Source organism: Ambystoma mexicanum, chromosome 4q (genome assembly GCF_040938575.1).
Source record: "Ambystoma mexicanum isolate Mex_15411 chromosome 4q, UKY_AmexF1_1, whole genome shotgun sequence".
NCBI classification, from domain to species: Eukaryota; Metazoa; Chordata; class Amphibia; order Caudata; family Ambystomatidae; genus Ambystoma; species Ambystoma mexicanum.
This window is the reverse complement of record NC_090928.1, coordinates 181,774,855-181,800,766: the sequence shown is the minus strand read 5'-3', so window position 1 is coordinate 181,800,766 and position 25,912 is coordinate 181,774,855. Positions and strand designations below refer to the sequence as shown.

Below are 25,912 nucleotides of genomic sequence, written 5' to 3'. Positions count from 1 at the left end.
ATTAAAAGGTGTTTTAATGGATTGAAGTTGTGAGGGGCACTTAAATCTGTCATTAACACCATTTGAGCAGGTCCTAAACAAAAATATGAGCTCTAGAGGTCTCTTCTTAAAGCTTTGTCATTCGTTAACCAGAGAACACACTGGTGCCTCTCGCACAAAGTTATTATGGGACAGAGATTTGGGTGTTTAAGAAGGTGAAGACTTATGGCCGATTATCTATAAAAAAGGTCTGGGCATCTACAATCGCTATGCAGTATAACATACATAATTATAGGCTAATCAAGAGATGGCAATTGACTCCATGTAAGCTAGCCAAGATGTATCCAGGATGAAGCCCGTTGTGCTGGAGAGGATGCAGAAACATAGGTACATTTTGGCATATTTGATGCAACTGTCCGCTAGTCCAAGTGTTCTGGTAGGAGATACTGGCATGGATAAAATATGGCATTGAAAGACCTCTGCCCCCAATATGAATTCTCTTTGGTCTAGAGGAAGCAGGACATCTGCATATCGAACTGTCCCATCTGGCGAGAAATGTATTCTTATCTGCAAGAGTTCGTAGAATGATGAAGAGGCAGCACCTCCCGACACACAGGGAATGGATCAATAAGGCCTATGAAATATATGAAATGGAGAGTATGACGGCAATACTGCCCGAAAACTCACCATCACAGACTTAGAATGGCTCCCATTCACATTGTATTATCAAAGAATACCTTCATAAGATGGGTTGTTGTTATTCTTGAGCTATGCAATGACTGATGTTAGAGTTATATGTTAAATGCCTCTGTCAAATAGTCTATTACCATCACATTTTGATGATTAATTTACTTTTAATAAAGAGTGAATTTAAAAAAGTTATAAAGCCTATAATAATAAACCGAGCGTACAGAAACTTGAGTGTAAGTGTTATATAACTTTTGAAGCACTCTTATGTGGACACGATGATTCGGATTGTGTGGCAGGGTAGATGGATGCGAGCAAGTGTAGAGCCGATGACACCAACATTAGCGCTACATTTAATTGCTCTTTTTATTTTTGTGTTTTAATAATTCTCTTGTCAGATGCAGCTCATTGGTCAATGTGAGAGTATGTGATCCGATGCAACCACTCATCTGTAGTGAATTTAGAGGAAGGACTTAGATTAGCTCACACTGTTAGCCTCTTGTCCATTTTCATATTCACGAACATACACAAGTGCGTGTAACTAAACTGACAAAATCTAGATAGAGGATCTCACTTTTTTTAAATTCCTACTGTGATGAATCCGATTGTGTCATCCCTCCTTTCCCAGCGGTGAGCTCTCCACATGTGGCCAGGGGACGGCAGCCGCTACCTGACCCTGGGGGCGGTAATATGAGGGAGAATCACATGGGGTAGGAAACCCCCAAGGGAGTAAAGCGACATCATCGGACGAGACATGCTATTCCCTTTTTTATTTTGAGGATAGCCCATGCAGTCCCCATGCCTTAATGACATGACATATAGTCACACCTTCCCTCACCCACCTAGGTTATTGAAAACCCTTTCCCATACTCTGTACACAAGTCGCCAAAACCAGGCTTGCCTTTCTAAACGTCTTTTCAGGAATTTTCATACAAGTCCCCAAGAACTGACTTCCTTTTGCGAAAGTACTGGGACAAGGAAGAGTTGCAGAGTAATGAAGATCAATAGAGGCCAAGAGCACAAGCTGCACTCTCATTGTTGAAGGGAAAAGCAAGTTGCCATGAGATTTAAACTAGCAGACCAGTTGACAGACGATGGCTGGAGAACCCTAGTCCTCTGTGTCGACCGAGGGACTGCAGGGCTGGTGCAAGGTCTGTGGAGCCAACTGGCTAACCGAAGGAACAGAGAGGAGCGGAGTGCAAAGAACGGGATGCTGCGAGGACGCCAGAAGCAGACAAGAAGCTTCAGAGCGTTCACAGTTGCCGAAAGGCAGCCTCCTCACCGCCTGAGCCCGGAGAGACGCCAAACGGAAGAGCAGGAGCGACGCAAGGCACAGAAGTTGCAAGTCACAGGCGGCGAGAAGGGACAGAACGCTGTAGAGCTGCAGGCTTGCTGCAGGAAAGCATATACACGCTATCAAGAGAATGAGTCCACCCCAAGGTAAGCATGGAAACTGGGGCATATTGGTAATCCCCCTGAAAGCAAATAACATTGAATTAAGTGTATGAGAAAGAACAAGCAACTGAATATTACTTTAAAAAACAGAACGGAAATTTAAGAGACTGTCAAGTTTGTGAGTGCATGTTGCATACCTATAAGGAAAGCCCTGGCAGGACAGTATATCATGCAGAGTCGAGAGAAATAGAGTAGATATGAGAGACTATTAAGTTTGTAAGTGTGTGCAGTGCACATACAAGGAAAGCCCTGGAAGGAACGTATACCAGGCAGATTCAAGTCACAAAAGATAAGCCCTGGCAGGAAAATATACCAAGCAAATTCAAGTCACAGGAACATATGTATGAGAAAAGCCCTGGCAGGAGAGCATCCCAGGCAGAGGGCAGCTGCAAAGGTGATCATATAAGAAAGTCCTGATAAGGAAGTATACCAGAAAAGGTCAAGTTGAACAGTGTGTGAAATACATCTGCTGAGAGTCCTGGTAACCATGCAGCAGAACTGGAAGGAAAAAGGCTGAGTTAAAGTATGTTTGTTTTTATTATTATTATCTATAATGCGCGCCAGACCCGGGGGTATCAGGGAACAGAAAGAAACAAGAATATTTTCAGCTTAGGTTACAGTGCTGTACAGGTATAAACAGTGGTTATAGTATACCCAACAGGGGAAACAACCTGGCACGAGAGTACAGCAGGCATCCTACAAAGATACAGACTAACAGCCAAGTTGTTTTGTATTCCAAGTGTGTTGTTGATTAAGAAAAACCTAACGAACTGATATTCTTGAAAGTATAAAACCGAGTGAAGAGAAATGCAGGGGAAAGGAACCACCCTCTGAAACGAAAAACTCCTTCTGGAACTTTGTGTTGGAGTTCCGCATTTCCTTTTTCGTATATTTCCACACCACTCGAAGGCCAAAAAGACACAACCCTTTTCACCCCTTTTCACCTTAGAGTTAATTTTGTTAGAATGTGTGGGTCAGAATAGTAGTTTGGACACAGGACGGTTTGCTTTGGACATCTTGACATCGGACAGACCCTTAGTTTTTGGGTAGGTAGGGAAATACTTCTTAGAGTAGGGACAGAGGCATTTTCCAACCACTTTTGTGTTCCAATAAAAGTTTATGGCCAAAATCATGAATCTCCTGTGTCCGCGTCTCAATCCTTGCCCCTCACACTATGCACATGTCACAAGCTACATAATGTACACATATTTTTCTTTGCAGTGTTGTGTTCAGAGGCCCACATTTATTTTGATTTCCTTTCAATTGAAATCGGTGTTCTATTTCAAATGCAAAGCCTCTCCTTTACCGATGGCAGTCAAATCCGCTCTGTTAAATATGGCAAACTACCTAGGAGTTCTAAAAACATCAAACATGTGACAGAAGGAAGCTTCTATTCAGATGTGGCCTTTGGGATTCTGTCCAAGTCTTGTCGGGGTGCTTTTAAAACCAGAATATTTTACAGACATAATGCCACAGTAGGAGAGCAGAGAAAGAGAAACCTTCACATGGGCTGCCTTGGGAGGACTGACTGAAAACAGCTCATTACTTGGAAGACAGAATGTCTGTGTGTGTGTGGGGCGTAGGGGGAAGCTTACCTCCTGTGATGGGAAGCACTGCACTTTTGGCACCACACCATAAATCTTTTCAACTGCATTTTTGATATCTTGTACCTAAGACAAAAAAGACAAAACAGGTTATTCAAAAGCAACCTATTGGCTGCAGAAGCTAATCCCCATGTGTTTGGGCACAGGAATTTTAATTAACCTTTAACTAGTTTCATGAAAATACACTACATCTTCTCCGGGCTGCCTTAGAAAGTGTGCCAAGAGTTTATGGCGGTTAAGTTGAATTTAGTCTAAAAACGGAAGCCAGGATTAGTGCTTAATTCACTGTGTTCATGAGATTTCAGTATCGTACGTACGCAGACAAAACAGATGCACGTTCTCTGCCTCACAGCCTGCCATATACGCCACCTCCTTGTACATTTTGTGCTCGGGCCACATTTTAAACACGCTGCGATCCAAAGGCTCATTCATACGTCAACACAGTCTGCACTGCTAAGCACTGCGCGCTGCTAAGCAACGGCTCCAAAAGCTTTTCAGGCCGATTCATGGAATAATTAGCGCGGCGCAAGTGGGCAAAAACGTGCGAATCGCAGTGGAATAGCGAAAATCGCAGTGCAATTGCGAAAATCGCACGAAAAGCAGCGCACGTCGATTCATGGAAGGCCGTGCGCGAGAAAACCAGCGGATGTGCGATAAAAAAGTGCGCGGCGCACGTTGGCGCACAGGCCATCTAACAGCGTGCGCCAGGTCACAGCGAAAATCGCACAGGCCACAGAGAAATTTGCACATAGCGCGGCGCACGCAACAAAAGTAGGCGGAACACGGGCGTAACACTCGGAATGGGGAACAACTTGCCAAAACGTGGGCGTCACGGGGGAAGTACAGGGCACAAGTGCGCGGAACGCCCACACGCTCGCCTACAACACGTATTCATGGAATAGAATAGGGCAAAAAAGCGCACGCTCAAACCAGCGCACAGGCACAAACACGACCGCCACAAGAAAGCAGGCGGTAGCGTCTCTGCGGCTGTAAGAAATGTGCGCCAAAAGGTGCGCCAACAAATAGCACCTATATACTGCCATGATGAATGTCCCATACTGTGGCCCTCCAGGAAAAATGACGTGCAAAGGGGTACCCACAAACACGGACACCCGCTGACAAAAAATACGTGTGCGTGTATACCGGGTGCGCGGGAAGTCTAACACGCGATTACAGCAGGGTACGTGCATCACAGGGGTTCGCGTGAAGTTATTCACGCGATCGGGCCTGGGGGAGCGTGCTACGTGTATTTCAGGGGTTCGCGTGAAGTTTCACACGCGATCGGGCCTGGGGGAGCAGGCAACGTGTATTACAGGGGTTCGCGTGAAGTTCCTCACGCGATCGGGCCTGGGGGAGCGTGCTACGTGTATTTCAGGGGTTCGCGTGAAGTTTCACACGCGATCGGGCCTGGGGGAGCGGGCTACGTGTATTACAGGGGTTCGCGTGAAGTTCCTCACGCGATCGGGCCTGGGGTAGCGGGCTACGTGTATTACAGGGGTTCGCGTGAAGTTCCTCACGCGATCGGGCCTGGGGTAGCGGGCTACATGTATTACAGGGGTTCGCGTGAAGTTCCACACGCGAATAGCCTGGGCGCGTGTATTTCAGGGGTGCGCGGGAAGTTCCACACGCGAATAGCCTGGGGGCGCGTGTATTTCAGGGGTGCGCGGGAAGTTCCACACGCGAATAGCCTGGGGGCGCGTGTATTTCAGGGGTGCGCGGGAAGTTCCACACGCGAATAGCCTGGGCGCGTGTATTTCAGGGGTGCGCGGGAAGTTCCACACGCGAATAGCTGGGTGCGTGTATTTCAGGGGTGCGCGGGAAGTTCCACACGCGAATAGCCTGGGGGCGCGTGTATTTCAGGGGTGCGCGGGAAGTTCCACATGCGAATAGCCTGGGCGCGTGTATTTCAGGGGTGCGCGGGAAGTTCCACACGCGAATAGCCTGGGCGCGTGTATTTCAGGGGTGCGCGGGAAGTTCCACACGCGAATAGCCTGGGCGCGTGTATTTCAGGGGTGCGCGGGAAGTTCCACACGCGAATAGCCTGGGCGCGTGTATTTCAGGGGTGCGCAGGAAGTTCCACACGCGAATAGCCTGGGGGCGCGTGTATTTCAGGGGTGCGCGGGAAGTTCCACACGCGAATAGCCTGGGCGCGTGTATTTCAGGGGTGCGCGGGAAGTTCCACACGCGAATAGCCTGGGCGCGTGTATTTCAGGGGTGCGCGGGAAGTTCCACACGCGAATAGCCTGGGCGCGTGTATTTCAGGGGTGCGCGGGAAGTTCCACACGCGAATAGCCTGGGCGCGTGTATTTCAATGGGTGCGCGGGAAGTTCCACACGCGAATAGCCTGGGCGCGTGTATTTCAGGGGTGCGCGGGAAGTTCCACACGCGAATAGCCTGGGCGCGTGTATTTCAGGGGTGCGCGGGAAGTTCCACACGCGAATAGCCTGGGCGCGTGTATTTCAGGGGTGCGCGGGAAGTTCCACACGCGAATAGCCTGGGCGCGTGAATTTCAGGGGTGCGCGGGAAGTTCCACATGTGATTTGACAGTGTGGGTCCTCCCAGGTGTACCCTGTACACCCTCCACGGCCCCTGCAGGCAGCCCACACCACAGGGGACTACCCTGCATCCCTGGTCATGTCCCGCAGGCAGCCCACCCACCATGGGCATGCCCCCCAGCAAAGGCACATGTCTCCTTGAACTAATGAACACCAACTCATGTCCCCCACCACCCCCACCCCCCAGCACTGTGGGGCACCTGCCAGCAGGCCCCCACCCATGTCCAACTCATGTCTCCCACCACCCCCACCCCCCAGCAGTGCAGGGTCACCCTCCACCAGGCCCCCACTCATGTCTCCCACCACCCCCACACCCCAGCCACCAGGGTCACCCTCCACCAGGCCCCCACTCATGTCTCCCACCACCCCCACACCCCAGCAGTGCAGGGTCACCCTCCACCAGGCCCCCACTCATGTCTCCCACCACCCCCACCCCCCAGCCACCAGGGTCACCCTCCACCAGGCCCCCACTCATGTCTCCCACCACCCCCACCCCCCAGCAGTGCAGGGTCACCCTCCACCAGGCCCCCACTCATGTCTCCCACCACCCCCACCCCCCAGCCACCAGGGGCACCCTCCACCAGGCCCCCACTCATGTCTCCCACCACCCCCACCCCCCAGCCACCAGGGGCAGCCTCCACCAGGCCCCCACTCATGTCACCCACCCCCCCCCCACCCCCCAGCCACCAGGGGCACCCTCCACCAGGCCCCCACTCATGTCTCCCACCACCCCCACACCCCAGCCACCAGGGTCACCCTCCACCAGGCCCCCACTCATGTCTCCCACCACCCCCACACCCCAGCAGTGCAGGGTCACCCTCCACCAGGCCCCCACTCATGTCTCCCACCACCCCCACCCCCCAGCCACCAGGGTCACCCTCCACCAGGCCCCCACTCATGTCTCCCACCACCCCCACCCCCCAGCAGTGCAGGGTCACCCTCCACCAGGCCCCCACTCATGTCTCCCACCACCCCCACCCCCCAGCCACCAGGGGCACCCTCCACCAGGCCCCCACTCATGTCTCCCACCCCCCCCAAACCCCAGCGGTGCAGGGGCAGCCTCCACCAGGCCCCCACTCATGTCACCCACCACCCCCACCCCCCAGCCACCAGGGGCACCCTCCACCAGGCCCCCACTCATGTCTCCCACCACCCCCACACCCCAGCCACCAGGGTCACCCTCCACCAGGCCCCCACTCATGTCTCCCACCACCCCCACCCCCCAGCCACCAGGGGCACCCTCCACCAGGCCCCCACTCATGTCTCCCACCACCCCCACACCCCAGCCACCAGGGTCACCCTCCACCAGGCCCCCACTCATGTCTCCCACCACCCCACACCCCAGCAGTGCAGGGTCACCCTCCACCAGGCCCCCACTCATGTCTCCCACCACCCCCACCCCCCCAGCCACCAGGGTCACCCTCCACCAGGCCCCCACTCATGTCTCCCACCACCCCCACCCCCCAGCAGTGCAGGGTCACCCTCCACCAGGCCCCCACTCATGTCTCCCACCACCCCCACCCCCCAGCCACCAGGGGCACCCTCCACCAGGCCCCCACTCATGTCTCCCACCACCCCCACCCCCCAGCCACCAGGGGCACCCTCCACCAGGCCCCCACTCATGTCTCCCACCCCCCAAACCCCAGCGGTGCAGGGGCAGCCTCCACCAGGCCCCCACTCATGTCACCCACCACCCCCACCCCCCAGCCACCAGGGGCACCCTCCACCAGGCCCCCACTCATGTCTCCCACCACCCCCACACCCCAGCCACCAGGGTCACCCTCCACCAGGCCCCCACTCATGTCTCCACCACCCCCACCCCCCCAGCAGTGCAGGGCCACCCTCCACCAGGCCCCCACTCATGTCTCCCACCACCCCCACCCCCCAGCCACCAGGGGTACCCTCCACCAGGCCCCCACTCATGTCTCCCACCACCCCCACCCCCCAGCAGTGCAGGGTCACCCTCCACCAGGCCCCCACTCATGTCTCCCACCACCCCCACCCCCAGCAGTGCAGGGGCAGCCTCCACCAGGCCCCCACTCATGTCTCCCACCACCCCCACCCCCAGCAGTGCAGGGGCAGCCTCCACCAGGCCCCCACTCATGTCTACCACCACCCCCACCCCCCAGCAGTGCAGGGGCACCCTCCACCAGGCCCCCACTCATGTCTACCACCACCCCCACCCCCTAGCCACCAGGGGCACCCTCCACCAGGCCCCCACTCATGTCTACCACCACCCCCACCCCCTAGCCACCAGGGGCAGCCTCCACCAGGCCCCCACTCATGTCTCCCACCACCCCCACCCCCAGCAGTGCAGGGTCACCCTCCACCAGGCCCCCACTCATGTCTCCCACCACCCCCACCCCCAGCAGTGCAGGGGCACCCTCCACCAGGCCCCCACTCATGTCTCCCACCACCCCCACCCCCCCCCCCCAGCACTGTGGGGCACCTGCCAGCAGGCCCCCACCCATGTCCAATCCATGCCCCCCTGCACCTGGGTCCCAACATTCCCCAATCATGTCTGTAATGCCCATCCTCCCCTGCCAAAAGGCCCAACCAACTATCACACCCACCCACATATCAAAGGCAATTACATGTTACACCCCCAATTTAAATAATGCAATTGAACACATGTCTGTCACACACAATGGCTGCAAGTGAATGACAAAACACCCAACATGACATGCCTGAAAGCAATGAGATGATACGACACATTGAAGAATAAAAAAAAATATGTATTGAACAGCAAGTACAATGGAAATGAAATAAGAAAAAACACAAAGCAAATCAAACAAAACAAGATGAATGTCCAAGAAAATTATCTGAAAAATTAAAATAAGCCAATGAAGAACCATGAAGAAGATCATCCTGGGTCCATGAGCCCAACCAAATTAAACCTAACTATGACTACTAACTAAAAACTGAACTATATACAAAAAAGTGGTGCATTGTCCAATCGCAACCAAAAAAAAAATCAAAAAAACAAAGGAAACCTAACCCTAACTATACAACTATATACAAAGGCAGCGGGCTATTCGGACGGCTCACTGGTTGTTGTCATGGGCCAGGGCATCATCGAACTCCTGGTCAATGGCTTGGAGGCGGGCATGTTCCCTGGCCCCGAGGTCCCGCAGGGATAACGCAGTGTCAAGCTCAAACTCCCTGCGAAGACCCTCGAGGCACTCAGCCCGCCTCAGCGCCCTCCGCATGGAGTCCTCCGCCCTGACCATCGTGAGCCGTTCCTCCTCTGCCCGCTGCCGCTCCGCACCTATCCGCTGGCACAACCGCTCCCACACGGAAGCCACTCCCATTCCAGGGTTCTCCTGCCCTCCGGCCGATGCCTGCACCCCTGATGTTGATGGCCCCGAGCCATGATGCCTCCCACGTTGAGCCTGCTGCTGCCTCCGACGCAACTGCCTGTGCCAGCACGACGGCATCCAGGCTGATGGAAACCACCGACGCCGTCGTGCACGTGCCCTGCCCGATGATGCCGTCACATCCTCCATCTGCTGGGGTCCAGTTGCTGTGGTGTCCACCCCTGCTGGATCTCTGACTCCCGACTGTGGCAGGGATGGGATCCCCACCGAGCTGGCTGCATTGGTCGGGGCAGGTCCACAGGGGGCCCTGGTGGCATCTGGGCTGGAAGACGGCAAGGAGAACGACTGGTGGATAGCCTGCACAGAGGAGGAGAGGGCCGCCACATTGGCCAACACATGCAGGAAACCCCCGAACATGGCCGATCCCAATTGGGCCACGTCGGCACGGTGCACTTCGTGATGACGTGCGTGCTCCTCCCGGGAAGCACGCACGGCATCACGAATCACAGCCGTGCGCATCGCGACCCCAATCAGGACCTTCTCCGCACGGCCAGGGGTTCCCACGTCCGCAGGTGGAGGGGAGTCAGGTGACATGGACATCCCCTCTACCTGCGGACAGGCCTGGGACGGGGCATCCCTGCTGGTGCATGGTGGTGCACTCACAGGGTCAGGGACAGCGACATGCACAGGCCCCACCACGGTGACCTGTGCTGCCTCCTGCCCCTGGCCCTGGACTGCACCACTTGCACCAGCAGGGATGCCCCCACCAGGCCCCATGTGTGCCCCAGTGGCGGCCTCCTCCTCCTCTGTGCAAACCACCAACCTGAATGGCTCCTCACCGTCTCCCACCGTAGCAGGCCCCTGTGGGGGCTCACCCACCCCTTCCGCTGCAGCCGTGGGGGCATCCCCGCCGCCTTGCTCCACAGCGCCGTCTCGGCCCTCTTCTTCACTAGCCGCTGCGTAGAGGGAGACAAAGAACACAAGCATCAGGGCACTGTACAATGGTCCCCTAGACAGGAAGCAATAGCAGATGAGCACCACTGTCAAAGTACACTTCCATCATGTCCCTCCACAACACATGGGTCAGTCCAGGCAAAACACACACAGTAACAGGCATGGTGCATGCCATGGACATTTCCATGCATGTCCAATGGACTCTTGAAACATTCAATGATATGTAACTCACATGCATCATGGCTCATGCCTATCACATGCACACACTTCACCTCAGTCACATCCATCTGGCCCCAAACACACCAAACACAGCGGATACAAGGGTAATTTGGCTGCTTTACTGAATCTGTGCATTGTCACACACATGTGTCATGCATCCATGGCATGCACAAGTCACAGACACGCAGGTCAGGCACACAGACATGGCTACCATATATGTACCTGGCATCAGCACCCATCCCTCACCCCCACCCATGTCCAGGTACAGAGAGTGGCATGCTCTCATGTTCAAAATCTGCATAGGGCTCCCCATGCGGCATTTCAACACATGCAACAACCATGTGCATCACACATCACTGGTCGCACATGCATTACCATGATGTCCCTGCACACATACATGCATACATGGCCTATGGCACACATACAGGCAAGTATCATAGAACCAGCACACCGCAACATGCCCTGTCTCACACAGTAATGCATGGACACTTACCGCTCAACTCCAGACGGGCCTCCCTCTCAAGGATCTGGGCGTGGAGCGCTGGGCGTACGCGTTCCAGGACCCTCATCTGGATGGAACACATGCGGCCCCGGCCCCCCTCCACGAGGCGCCGGGCCTTCACAAGGGTCCTGGACCTCAAGTCCTCCCAGCGCTTCTTGATCTTCAGGACGTCGCGGGTTGCCACCCCCTCCGCGTTGATGGCAACCACACAGTCGGCCCAGATCCTCTGCCGTCCTTCCTTGCTGGCGCGGGACGATCCAAAGAGGGCATCATACTGCCCCAGGACATGCTCCACCAGGACACCAACTTCGGTGTCAGTGAAGCTGGTGCCCCTCTGCCCCTCTGGCCTGGGGTTGCCACTGGTGCCAGATGTGGAAGTGCCCGACATGGCAACCCCAGAGGCAGGTGTGGGTGGGCAACTGGGTCCTGGGGCTGGGCTGTGGAGCGATGTAATCCCAGTCGGGAGTCTTCAGTTCCAGCAGGGGTGGACACAGCAACTGGACCCCTGCAGATGGCTGATGTGCAGGCACCAAATGGCAGGGCACGGTGGCAGCAGGCAGGCAGGCAGCAGCAGATGGCACGTGGGAGGCTGCTCGGGGCACTGGGGGGCAGTAACTCGGCCTTCTGGGCAGGAGCGTGGTCTTCCGTGTGTTTTCGCGTGGCCAGCTTGATACGGAGTGATTTGGCACGTGAAAATCCTGCACGTCAGCGTGAAATCCGAGGTAAGGCCCTTAGCGCGTAAGCGCGTCAGCACGCATACGCGATTCTATTGGACCAGAGTCCCTCAGCGCGTAAGCGCGTCTGTGACGTGACCCGCACGGGTGTTCCCCACTCAGCACGTGATGACGGGGCACACGTGGAGATACTGCACGTCAGAGTGTCACCGCGTGTAATTGGACAAAAGTGCGCGTACACGCGATTGGCCTATGTACGTGTATTTAATGGGTGCGCGGGCACTTACACACGCAAGTACGTCAGCGAACCTGTATCCCGTGGTGCGTGTGAATTTCCACACGCTATTGGACTGGGAACTGGATTCCAGGGATGCGCGGGTCACACGCTGTATCCCGTGGTGCGTGTGAATTTCCACACGCTATTGGACTGGGAACTGGATTCCAGGGGTGCGCGGGTCACACGCTGTATCCCGTGGTGCGTGTGAATTTCCACACGCTATTGGACTGGGAACTGGATTCCAGGGGTGCGCGGGTCACACGCTCGCCTAGAACACGCGCAAAGCATAAATTTGCGGACTTTAACAATAACAAGCTCAGACGCCAGGATGAACATACCGTTCCTAGCAGCAGTGGCAGTGGGCTACCAAAGGAGGAGGAGGAGGATAGTCAGGGCCAGAATATTCACACCCAGAACCAGCCTTTTCGGGATGCCTGATGACCAGGTGTATGGGAGGTACAGGTTTCCACCACACATTATACTGGACCTGGTGAGTGAGTGGGAGGATGACCTCACATCACCCACCCTGTGCTCCCAAGCACTCAGCACCCTGGAGAAGGTCCTCAATGTACTGCACTTCTTAGCCACTGGATCATTTCAGCGGACAAGTGCCATAGTGGGTGGGGTGTCACAGGCCACCCAGTCACGCTGCCTACACCAGGTCTTGAACATCATCACTGCACGCCCATCAGTCCGCAGGCACATATACCTGCCCAGAACACCTGCAGAAAGGCATGCTGCCGCCCTGGATTTTTACGCTGTGGCACGATTCCCCAAAGTGCTAGGTGCCATCGACTGCACCCATGTGGCTCTACGTCCCCCCAGGGCATCTGAGCACATCTATAGGAACCGCAAGCACTGGCATTCCATCAACGTGCAGGTAGCATGTAATGCCAAGGGAATCATCACCTCAGTATATGCCAACTATCCCGGCTCCACCCACGACAGCTTCATTTACCGAATGTCCACCCTAAGCCGGGACCTAGAAGCTGGGCGGCATGGCGATACATGGCTGCTTGGTGAGTATGTATGCCACTGCACATGCATGCATGTTGGATACTGAGCAAGGTCACAACCCCACCAATGATACCAATCACCACCTCCACAGGGGACAGTGCCTACCCTCTCAGCCCACACATGATGACGCCAATTCGGAACCCCACCACGCCACCCCAGGTAAGATATAACACAGCCCACATTACAACTAGGGGCATAGTGGAGCGCACATTCGGAGTGCTAAAGTCACGCTTTCGCTCCCTTGACCGTTCTGGCGGGCAGCTGTTATACGCTCCCCCAGTAGTGTGCAGGATCATATTGGCAGCATGCGTCCTGCACAACGTTGCAACACGCCGGGGCCTGGCCGTGGACATGGTGGTGGCCCCACATCCCCAACCACATGCACAGCCGCTGCGCATGGGAGGGGAAAGGGCACGGGGGGAGGCAGCCCGTACACAGCTAGTGGCTAATTACTTCACATAGAAATCACACCCCTGTGGAGTGCACACTGCCCTGGCACATTCCATCTGACAATCAATGATGACTCAACCTGACACTGATCCTGAATGTCTGAAGAATGAACCGGGAATACCATGTCAGCCTGAGATTGTTCACCTGGAAGTGTCACAATGTGTGCATCCCTACCCACACAGACACCACCAATGCAGTTTTGTGAAGTTACACATTGAAGCAGCTAAAATGAATACCCACTTGCAAAATGCAACAAGAGGACAGTGCCATGTCAGCCAACCCAACCCCAGCACCGCCACACGACACACCGTGCCATGTCATGCTAATTGCAGGTAAACAAAGTAATCCCCACAACATGACATCAGTCTCACTATGTACAGTGGCACTATTAGAAACCTGCAACACCTGAAATGCTCACAGCAATGCCGGACCAACAACATACTTGAGCACGTAGTACCATTAACATGACATCACAAATGTTACATATTAGTAGTCTCACCACCTGGAAATGCCTGCACTCCCACCACTACCAACTGTGCAGTGTTGTCGCCATGTAGAGTTGTAGGTGCACTGCTGCCAACATGGACCCCATCTCCAGACTAGAGGTCCTTGTGTGGACATGAGGAAGGGACCTGCAAATTGGGAGGTAGACACAGAAGAAGAGTTACACATCAATGCAACATGCAGTGTACAACACAACAGCAATATGCACTAGGAATGTATACACAGTATTGACTACAGACTGGCCACACAGCTCATGGGAGTCCAACGTCACTGTGTAATTCACTGTCACTTGGGCACACCCTTTGCAAGCCCATGGAAACGGGAAGCAGGAGGGGTGTGTGTGACTCAAACCCAAGCATCTGAACCAAATACATTACAAGCCTGCATGTGCCCAGCCACAATGCAGCGTATGCCCACAGGAACCACGGAAGCCAACAGATCGTCCCAAAAAAATTGGGAATAAAAGAAATCAAAATGAAAATAAAAATAAGAAACAATCAAAAATGGCCATTGATGGGCCCGGGGGGGTTGGGGAGGCCACCCAGGAGGTCCGAGGACAGGATGCACACCAGAACCCACCTGCGTGGATCCTGGGAAGATAAAACACCTCCATGGGCTCATGGCCCACACGGCTACCCTATTGTGGGAGTATCACTGCTGTCGCTATTATCACCCTGTGCAGCTGCATCCGGAGGTGGTTGCACTATGGGAGGCAGCCCACGCAAGGCCCTAGTCTGCTCCTCCATGGCTGCAAGCATGCGGGTGTGGTAGGTCTGGTTCTGGAGGATGAGTGTGCGGAGGTCCCCATGCAACAACTCACGGGATGCCCGGACCTCCGCCCTCGTTGCCTGCATCTCAGCTGAGAGCGTACGGGTGAGACGCTCCAGCTGCTGTTCTGTCCTTTGGTGTGTTGAAGCCTCAAGCTCAACAAGAGTCGTCCTGAGGTGAAGGAGCTCCTGCCTCAGGGCTTCCCTGTGGCCCTGGGACTCAATGGAGATGGCCTCCTGCAGAGTCGCCAGTGCCGCCCGCCTGTCCCTGTTGGACCCCAACATGTCCTCCCTGTGTGACTGGCAGATGGAGTCGGTTGCCTGCTCTAGTCGCTCCATCAGCCTTTCTGGGGGGACAATGGAAGTGGCCACCCTATCCATGGCCTGAGCCATCATCTCGGATGATGCAGCCTGTTGGGTTGCCATACCGTAAATGGATTGCTCCCATGCGGTATTGCCGGGTGGCGTACGGCCACCACGTCGGCGGGCACCACACCTGTCTGGGGCAAGGCGAACTGCGCCTTGCTGTGCCGGCACTGCCTGAGGCTGCAGGACTGCATTCCCCCTCTGATCTGCTGGCCCGGGAACAGGATCAGATGTCGCGGAGTGTGACCCTGCATCCGTAACCACCGAAGGCGTAGCTGCCAACACTGACATCCCCATGGAGGGTTCTGACCCTGGTGCAGGTGGGTGAGACAGAACAGAATCCCTCCCTGGAACACTCACCTGCGACGGCACGTAGGTCTCATCCGAATCAACACCCGAGTACAGCTCGGGGGAGGTGCAGCCAGAGACACCCTTTGAGAGCACGACCTGCAGCACTTGTGGGTCCTCCCCCACCACCACACCACGTCCCTCACTGGTGGTTGGTCGGCCCTCGGACCCCTCCTGGGTCTGCACCATCTCCACAACCCCAGCAGTATCAGGTGCGTCTTCCCCTGCAAAGACATGAAAACAAAGAAATGGAAACAGGCATTAGCACCATGGCACACATTGAGGGCTGAGAAGCAAGAGAACCAGTACTTGATTGACACATGTCCCACATGACTAAAACCCTCCCATGCATGCACCCTCACTGCGTATGAAGTGCAGGCAAATGGCACACACTGATGACACCAAGATGGAAGATGAACACATTTTCTGCATGCTGCCTGGCAGTGGCATCACACATTGGCCTGTGATTGGCAGGTGAAACACACATGCCATCACACAGATGGCATGTACCATTGCTATTGAGTAAAGATGGAGAGGAGGGCAGCACCTATTCATTCAGTCCAGTTCCCGCATGTAATTGCTTTTCTAATTCTAACAGGTCAGATTTTTCACCTGGAGCTGCCAGTCTGAAATGGTCCAATTGCACAGGGACATGTGTGTACTAATGATATCCAGGTAACAAAGTCACTCCACTTTACCATACCCATGTCAGACATGTGACTAGTGGACAGCGACATGCCTAGTGAAAGTGGTGGAATGCAAACAAACTGACTGAATGAACAGTGAAAAAGAAGCAAATATGTTGTGGCAAGGTGACACTTCAAGGGCAACTGGCGTGCAGTTGGGCTAGATGTCTACTGTTGGCAGAAGGGATACTGCTATGGCCAAATGCAGCTGCGCAGGAAGGATTGCATGAAGCACATGGCTGACCCATACGACTCAGGCGCACACACTCTCACCTGGCACCCGAACAGCAGCCCTCACACACACACCATGCACATGGATGACACACACATGCATGTGCACTCACCGGACAATGCCTCGTAATCAGCCAGATCTCCCACGCCTTGGATCTGTTCCTCCGTGATGTAGGTCCCAGCGACTGACTCATGTGGAGTGAGTTCCATGTCTACTACTGGAGACCCACCTCCAGTCACTAGAGTTGCGGCATGACTTGAGGCCAGCTTACTCTTTGCCCTGCGCTTTAGGTCATTCCAGCGCTTATAGCAATCATTGGCTGTGTGCCTCACGATTCCAAGGGCACTTACGATGTCCGCAACGGTCTGCCAGTGTGCCTGGCGTTGTGCAGGTGTGGTCTTGGATCCTGCAACAATGACCATCTCGTTGTCATGTCCGGACACATACTCGACAAGTGCATTCAGTTCGTCATCCGTGAAGCTGGGCTTCCTGGATGTGCCGGACTGTGTAGCCGTGTCTGGGGAATCAGCCTGCGCCGGACGAGCACTCTTCCTCTTCCGCTTGGAAGGTGGTGGTGATCCCGAGTGTCCTGCGCCGCTCTGGACACTAGGGGCAGGAGCCCTGGTGGACTCTGTATCAGGAGTGTGGGATTGCACACTCAGCATGGGAGTTGGTGCAGGCATTGGCTCTAGTGTGATGGTGTCAGGGGGAATGTCAGCAGCATGGACTAGGACCGACACTGTCCTGGCTGGGTGTGTGAGGGCTGGGGTGGATGGAGCCGCAGCTGCCCCTGCAGCCTCTCCGCCCTGCCTCCTTGGTGCAGCAGATGACCTTGCTGCCCCAGATCCGCGTGGCATGATGGCATCAACGTGCACCAGCGCACGTGTCGTAGCCCTGCTGACCTGGAAGTCAGCCATGGAGTCAGCCAGGTCTGGTGCCACAATGGGCTGGTCCAACAAGGGCTGAGCATGGATGGTGTCAGCCACATCAGCCTCAATGGGAAGGGGGGGGGCGATTATGGGTGCCCGTGACTGGTCCTCCACACATGGGGGGACAGGCTCACCCTGCAAGTTACGACCACGTCCCCTACCGGATCCACCACGGCCACCACTTGTGGCTCTTCCACCTTTGCCACCCTTACGGAATCCTCGCCTCCCAGCCATGGCACTGATGTTAATGTGCGTATGGGAGTGGATGTAGACTATTGTCCTGGGCAATTGGGGGTCAAAGGGGTTGGGTACCAGATGGTAATTGTACCCTAGTGCTCTAGCAAGGCTGAATGTAACCCCTGGGGAAAGATGACGGGTCACGCAACGCACAGGAGGCCCAAAAAAGGGAGATGACGTGCACGCAACCCCTCCTAGACCACGTGTGCAGAAAGAAAAACCTGCACTACGCTGTGGCACCCAGAAACACAAGAATGAACGTATGCGTGTCACACGCAGCCTAGAATGACCTCTGAAGGGGTAGGCTACACACGGGGCAAGCACAGATGTTAGATACGTGCGTGACTCACCGTCTGCCTGGTAAACGAGTGTGTAAAAGGAGCACGTTTGGTTGGCAACACCCCCGCCAAAAGAAGATTTGTCCGCTGTCTGAGGAGACAGGACAACAGTAGAAGGGAACACTGTTTGAGGGAACAGGCCCAGGTAAACCAGTAAAAGAGAAAAAAGAGAAAAAGCTGTCAGAGGTAACAGGGAATACGAACTTGAAACGCCGTGAAGTAAATCGCGTGTGAAACGACAAGAAGTACAGAATTCACCCACTCGCTCTCCACGAAAAGCACGTACAAGGAAATGGTGTTCTACACGTACCTTTTATGCAGGCCCACACGTCCAGCGTCACTTACGCGGCGTGTACGCGCTAGGGCCATTTCCACCAATTACACGCTTTGTCACTTCTGCGTGTAGGGCCATTTCCACCAATCACACGCTTTGTCACTTCTGCGTGTAGGGCCATTTCCACCAATCACACGCGATTACACTCTGACGTGCAGTCTTTCCACGTGTGCTCTGTCATCACGTGCTGTGTGGGAAACACCTGTGCGGGTCACGTCACAGACGCGCCTACGCGCTGAGGGCCTTTCCTCAGTTTTCACGCTGACGTGCAGGATTTTCACGTGCAAAATCACTCCGTACCAAGCTGGCCACGCGTACGCACACGGAATACCACGCTCCTGCCCGGAAGGCCGAACTACTGCCCCCCAGAGCCCGAGCACGCTCCCACCTGCTGCTGCCTGACTGCCTGCTGCCCCTGGTGACTGGGGGGGTGGGGGTGATAGGGGACATGAGTGGGGGCCTGGTGGGGGCTGCCCCTGGTGACTGGGGGGGTGGGGGTGATAGGGGACATGAGTGGGGGCCTGGTGGGGGCTGCCCCTGCACTGCTGGGGGGTGGGGGTGGTGGGAGACATGGGTGGGGGCCTGGTGGAGGCTGCCCCTGCACTGCTGGGGGGTGGGGGTGGTGGGTGACATGGGTTGGGGCCTGCTGGCAGGTGCCCCACAGTGCTGGGGGGTGGGGGTGGTGGGAGACATGAGTCGGGCATGAGTGGGGGCCTGGTGGAGGGTGCCCCTGGATGGTGGGGGGTGGGGGTGGTGGGTGACATGAGCAGGTGTGCAGGGTAGTCCCCTGTTTTGTGGGCTGCCTGCAGGGGCCGTGGAGGGTGTACAGGGAACACCTGTGAGGACCCACCCAGCCTAATCGCGTGTGTAACTTCCCACGCACCCCTGTAATACACGTACCAAGCCAAATCGCGTGTGAGAATTCCCGCGCATACCTGAAATACACGTACCCTGCTGAAGTCGCGTGTAAAACTTCCCGCGCACCCCTGAAATGCATGCGCCCAGGCTATTCGCGTGTGGAACTTCCCGCGCACCCCTGAAATACACGCGCCCAGGCTATTCGCGAGTGGGACTTCCCGCGCACCCCTGAAATACACGTAGCACGCTGGGAGACATGATTGGGGGCCTGGTGGAGGGTGCCCCTGGTGGCTGGGGGGTGGGGGTGGTGGGAGACATGAGTGGGGGCCTGGTGGAGGGTGCCCCTGCACTGCTGGGGGGTGGGGGTGGTGGGAGACATGAGTGGGGGCCTGGTGGAGGGTGCCCCTGGTGGCTAGGGGGTGGGGGTGGTGGGAGACATGAGTGGGGGCCTGGTGGAGGGTGCCCCTGCACTGCTGGGGGGTGGGGGTGGTGGGAGACATGAGTGGGGGCCTGGTGGAGGGTGCCCCTGGTGGCTGGGGGGTGGGGGTGGTGGGAGACATGAGTGGGGGCCTGGTGGAGGGTGCCCCTGGTGGCTGGGGGGTGGGGGTGGTGGTAGACATGAGTGGGGGCCTGGTGGAGGGTGCCCCTGCACTGCTGGGGGGGTGGGGGTGGTGGTAGACATGGGTGGGGGCCTGGTGAAGGCTGCCCCTGGTGGCTAGGGGGTGGGGGTGGTGGGAGACATGAGTGGGGGCCTGGTGGAGGGTGCCCCTGGTGGCTGGCGGGTGGGGGTGGTGGTAGACATGAGTGGGGGCCTGGTGGAGGCTGCCCCTGGTGGCTAGGGAGTGGGGGTGGTGGTAGACATGAGTGGGGGCCTGGTGGAGGGTGGGGGTGGTGGGAGACATGAGTGGGGGCCTGGTGGAGGGTGCCCCTGGTGGCGGGGGGTGAGGGTGGTGGTAGACATGAGTGGGGGCCTGGTGGAGGGTGCCCCTGGTGGCTGGGGGGTGGGGGTGGTGGGAGACATGAGTGGGGGCCTGGTGGAGGGTGCCCCTGGTGGCTGGGGGTGGTGGGAGACATGAGTGGGGGCCTGGTGGAGGCTGCCCCTGCACTGCTGGGGGTGGGGGTGGTGGGAGACATGAGTGGGGGCCTGGTGGAGGGTGCCCCTGCACTGCTGGGGGGTGTGGGTGGTGGGAGACATGAGTGGGGGCCTGGTGGAGGGTGCCCCTGGTGGCTGGGGGTGGTGGGAGACATGAGTGGGGGCCTGGTGGAGGGTGCCCCTGGTGGCGGGGGGGTGAGGGTGGTGGTAGACATGAGTGGGGGCCTGGTGGAGGGTGCCCCTGGTGGCTGGGGGGTGGTGGGAGACATGAGTGGGGGCCTGGTGGAGGGTGCCCCTGGTGGCTGGGGGTGGTGGGAGACATGAGTGGGGGCCTGGTGGAGGGTGCCCCTGGTGGCGGGGGGGTGAGGGTGGTGGTAGACATGAGTGGGGGCCTGGTGGAGGGTGCCCCTGGTGGCTGGGGGGTGGGGGTGGTGGGAGACATGAGTGGGGGCCTGGTGGAGGGTGCCCCTGGTGGCTGGGGGGTGGGGGTGGTGGTAGACATGAGTGGGGGCCTGGTGGAGGGTGCCCCTGCACTGCTGGGGGGTGGGGGTGGTGGGAGACATGAGTGGGGGCCTGGTGGAGGGTGCCCCTGCACTGCTGGGGGGTGGGGGTGGTGGGAGACATGAGTGGGGGCCTGGTGGAGGCTGCCCCTGCACTGCTGGGGGGTGGGGGTGGTGGGAGACATGAGTGGGGGCCTGGTGGAGGGTGCCCCTGCACTGCTGGGGGGTGGGGGTGGTGGAGACATGAGTGGGGGCCTGGTGGAGGCTGCCCCTGCACTGCTGGGGGTTGGGGGTGGTGGGAGACATGAGTGGGGGCCTGGTGGAGGGTGCCCCTGTACTGCTGGGGGGGTGGGGGTGGTGGTAGACATGAGCAGGTGTGCAGGGTAGTCCCCTGTTTTGTGGGCTGCCTGCAGGGGCCGTGGAGGGTGTACAGGGAACACCTGTGAGGACCCACCCAGCCTAATCGCGTGTGTAACTTCCCACGCACCCCTGTAATACACGTACCAAGCCAAATCGCGTGTGATAATTCCTGCATACCCCTGTGATACACGTGCCCTGGCTAATCGCGTGTAAAACTTCACGTGTACCCCTGTAATACACGTACCCTGGCCAATCGCGTGTTAAACTTCCTGCGCACCCCTGTAATACACGAACAAGCCAAATCGCGTGTGATAATTCCTGCGCACCCCTGTAATACACGTACCTGGCCAAATCGCATGTGAGAATTCCCGCGCACCCCTGTAATACACGTACCCAGCCGAATCGCGTGTAAAACTTCCTGTGTACCCCTGTAATACACGTACCCAGCCAAATCGCGTGTGATAATTCCCGCACCCCTGTAATACATGTACCCAGCCGAATCGCGTGTACAACTTCCTGTGTACCCCTGTAATACACGTACCCAGCCAAATCGCGTGTGATAATTCCCGCACCCCTGTAATACACGTACCCTGGCCAATCGCGTGTTAAACTTCCCGCGTACCCCTGTAATACACGTACCCTGGCTAATCGCGTGTATAACTTCACGCGTACCCCTGATATGCACGTTACCCGCTTTGCGTTCCTTGTTTGGAAGCCCTGTAAACTGGTCCAGGGTTAGCGCAGCCCTTTGCGATGATTTAGCGATTTTGATGGCTTTTCCTTGCACGAGGGCGTTCTTGGGGGCGTTACTGGCGCTGCTGCAGGGTCGCTGCGATACTCTGCGCCACGGCTGGTTTGGGAGCCTAAAATCCATGAATACGCTGTGCGCGGAAATCGGTTTTAGCGCACGTGCCTGGCGCAGACAATCGCACGCGGACACTCTGCGCCAGCCGCTTGCGACACTTTTCTGCGAAATTCTATGAATTACCCTGTTTATTTGGACATCCACAGGGCAGTTCGGTAAACATATGTAAAAAGAGGCACTTCAAAACATTTCCTATAGGGTGGCACTGGCAAGACACACTGGTGCGTTACATGTGCAAGCACTCACCCCCAGATCCCTCAGAATAATGGTGCTTTTATGAACAGGGCAAGACCAAGCCGCCACTTGGCTAGTTCAATGGTTTTGACTAGCATAGTAGTTCCCTTTCCTACAAGGCTGGAGGTAAACGAATATATCTCGAATCGTGGCCAGGTGTCCACCAAGATGGCCAAGGAAACACATCCGCCTCGGCAGTGAAACGCTCCATACTAACTCGTCAGGCCCAGTGATCAAGACTGATTTCCCACTTCCGCTAGAAAAAGCGCCGCACCACTGTCTGGCCCCAAACCTAGCGCTATCTTTTGGAGAGGTAGTGGCAGGCACTTCTGTACGAGCGACCAGTGCATGCGGATGTAGGCTCCGCACAACTGGCGGGTCTTCACTCCCAAAACAGTTCATATGTGCAGCGGGAAGCCCCATGAGGTTTAATAGTGTGCAGTGGCAGGAAGTGCACGCATCGCCTGGAACCTGAAGGAAGCGCGAATAGTGACCCGGCTATAGGTGCACCGAACGCGAAGAGCAAGGCTTTCCCCGACTCTGTGCTCAGAGGGCTCGACACAGAGTGAACTAACAGGATTTAACACATTGTGGCTTTTGTTCATTTATTGGAAATCTGTGCATGCAGGAAGAGCAATTTTCGAGGGCCGCATAACATGCATAGTATTTGTAAATGAGAAGGAGTATCATTGTTTCTGGTTGTAAGGTAGAGGGATGAGGAATGTCATGGACAATGTGAGAGGGCGGCGGGGGTGTGAGGGTGCAAGAAATAAAAACAAGGCGACTAGGGAGGGTGAAACAGACTGAACCATCACCCTCAATTCAGAGAACCTGTTTGTAGCCTGTAACTGGATAGAAATATCGATTTCTAGAACGAAAGACAATGTTGATAAACTAAACGGGCGATTGTGGAGCTGTGTAAGAAGATACCTTCTTGCAAGATGCGAACTGTAGAGTTGGATAGAAAGGGATAGGTAGTGCCAGCTCACTCCACTGTTGAAGAGATGCAATTAAATTCTAAATGAGAATATAACCCCTAGCTATGGAACTGAACAACTGGAAATGCGATGTGGCTACACCAGGCCAGGATTTCTGGCCTCCTTACACAGTCCAAAGGGATGATCCTGCCTCCTTCATAAGAACATGGGGGCGGGATGTATTAGGCCTGGATGTTTAGAAATATTCTATTGGTCATTAAATGTTACAGGATTAAATCAAGAAGAAAACTGACAAGAGACTACAGAGGGGGTCCAATTCTCACACTCAGAACAGAGCTGTGTGATGGAGAGGGTGTTGGAAACAGTTTAACAGAATGGGACTAAGCAATATGAGGGCAGGTAGATACTACTGTGTCCAGACTTATCTCCTGAAATCGTTAAGAGGAATGTGCTAAACAACATTAAAAACACACTTTTAGAAAAGGGGGTGAAGGGAGCTTTGGTTCTTCCTTCCAAGCTAAGAGTGCCAAAAGGGCTTGGATTGTTTTGGGATTTGTGAAAAGTTGAAGAACTCTTCAATACTATTAGAGGGGTCCAGGGAGTGGTTCATTGCCCTATACCGAAATGAAGGCAGAAAAGGTATAGGCCCCGGGATTTGCGCCGAATGCTTGGGATACAGACACAATGGTTATGGGCAAGTTGAGATTGGGAGGTGATTTGAGGGTGAATGGGAGTGTAGAAGAGGGAAATTAAAAGGATACTACACTTTAGGCATCCTGACATTGGTCACTTTCAATCGCCTACTAGTGTTGATGGGACCTCACCACAGAAGTATGGACAAGTTATTATTCATGTGCGATTCACTGTGAACCTGGCTACGCTTTGGCGCTTCCTACTATCCTTCTCTGGACAGGGATTTAGTAACTGTCATGCAGACGGGTTGGGCCTTTTGATACCGGCTGTATTGCAGCCACATTGTGATAAATATGGAGTATATGGCCGTTTTAGTTGGGAGCATAGCTTAAACACTTCCAAGTCATTTTTTCTTTTGGTTGTCATAGTTTATTTACATTATCAAGCCAGAATATATTTTGATGGTTTTATAGAAGGCTGTGACTCTCTGCTGGGTTAGTTCGAGTACAGAGGTTGAATGTGTTGTATTTTTACAAATTATATATTTATTATTACAATTGTAGAAGCCCACTTAACTTAACCCATGGGCATCTAGGTGCAGGTTGCAGGACGGAGGGGGAGCACAGTGGGGAAGGTAGGTAGGTGGGGAACTGTTAGTTAAATAGCCGGGTCTTCAGGTGTTTCCTAAAGGCCTAGCAGGATTGTTCTGATCGTAGGGTGGGAGGAAGTGTGTTCCTAAGCATGGCGGCAATGCTTTGAAACACTTGAATCTGGTGACTGTGAGGCGATGGCTGCTGATGATCCGCGTCGGCCTGGAAGAGCAGGTTTTCGGGAGCCTTTGAGAAAAGTAAGACGGGGCAGAATTTGTAAGGTAGCAATGTGCAATGGTGAGGACTTTGAAAGTAATGTTCTCTTTGACAGGGAGCCAATGGGCTTTTCATCTTGTTTCAGACCCAGGTTGATGGCTGCATAGAGCGCATCGTTTTGGATAGTTTGTTGAGGGTCTTTTTGGAGGGTCTGCAGAACAGAGGATTGCAACAGTCAAGTTTTGAGCCCATCATTGCACGTGCGATAGTGAGGTGGTTGTCCACAGAGAGGAAAGCTTTGTTGGAGTGGATGAGCTTGGAGGCATAGGTAGCAGAAGAGGCAATGGCATTGGCCTATCGCGTCATGCTAAGGGCAGCATTAAGATAGATACCTAAAGTTTTCACGACGGGATGATATGGCCATCGATGGAGAATGATTGGTAGGCTGGGTCCAATTTTGCAAGGGGTTATGCGTTTTCTACAGGGGGGGGGATTTCCATTTTATCGTCATTCAGGCTCAGAAGGTGGGATGTGTGAGGGGTCACAAATGAGAGGCGGACACAAAAGTGGTATTGTTTTCAACATCGGACATCTTTATTAAAAGGAAAGGGTTGGATAAAGGCCTATCTGCCCCTATATTAAAGAGAGTTTCCCTACCTAGGAAACTAAAACTAAAGATCAGTCTGTCTCGTCTTTAAAATGATATGCACTGTCCTTGTGTCCAAAGTATTAATCGGACCGTCATACTAAATTGAACAACTAGGAGTGTAAGGAAAGTGTCTCTGATGTAAGTTTGGTGAAAATTGTTCAATAAGCAAATAGATCAATTCAAAAAAAGAATCCTTGTTACCCGGGGAGGGGCCTCTTCCCCATCAGGTTGGATGGCAAAAAGCGTCTCTTTCAAATAATGGCTTCTTAAGGAGGGCAAACAAATGATGGCTCGTTTAGGATAGCAAAATTGTCTTTCAAATAACCACTTCAAGGATGGCAAAAGTGTATTTTCCCAAAAAATAGTTCCTTAAGGATGATGAAAGTAGTTTCTTTAAAAATCATTACTTTTTGACAGGGAACCCCCTGGTATACTCCCCTGACAGGAAGCCTTTCACAATGTCTATTTGTTTACCTTTAATTGACTTGGTAGCGGTCCATCATGACTTCATGCCATCTGATTTCTGCAGATCCCGTGGCTTACTC

At 54.9% G+C, this 25,912-nt stretch overlaps 1 protein-coding gene across 2 annotated transcripts in view; it reads right to left on the bottom strand.

Moving 5' to 3' along the window:
• The window catches only part of RNASET2 (ribonuclease T2), a 522,081-nt gene that overhangs the window by 33,142 nt on the left and 463,027 nt on the right, over nucleotides 1-25,912 (bottom strand). For both annotated transcript variants that reach the window (XM_069607702.1, XM_069607703.1), the window contains one exon: nucleotides 3,717-3,791. In XM_069607702.1, coding sequence (XP_069463803.1) covers nucleotides 3,717-3,791 — 75 coding nt within the window. The remainder of the gene's footprint in view (nucleotides 1-3,716; nucleotides 3,792-25,912) is intronic.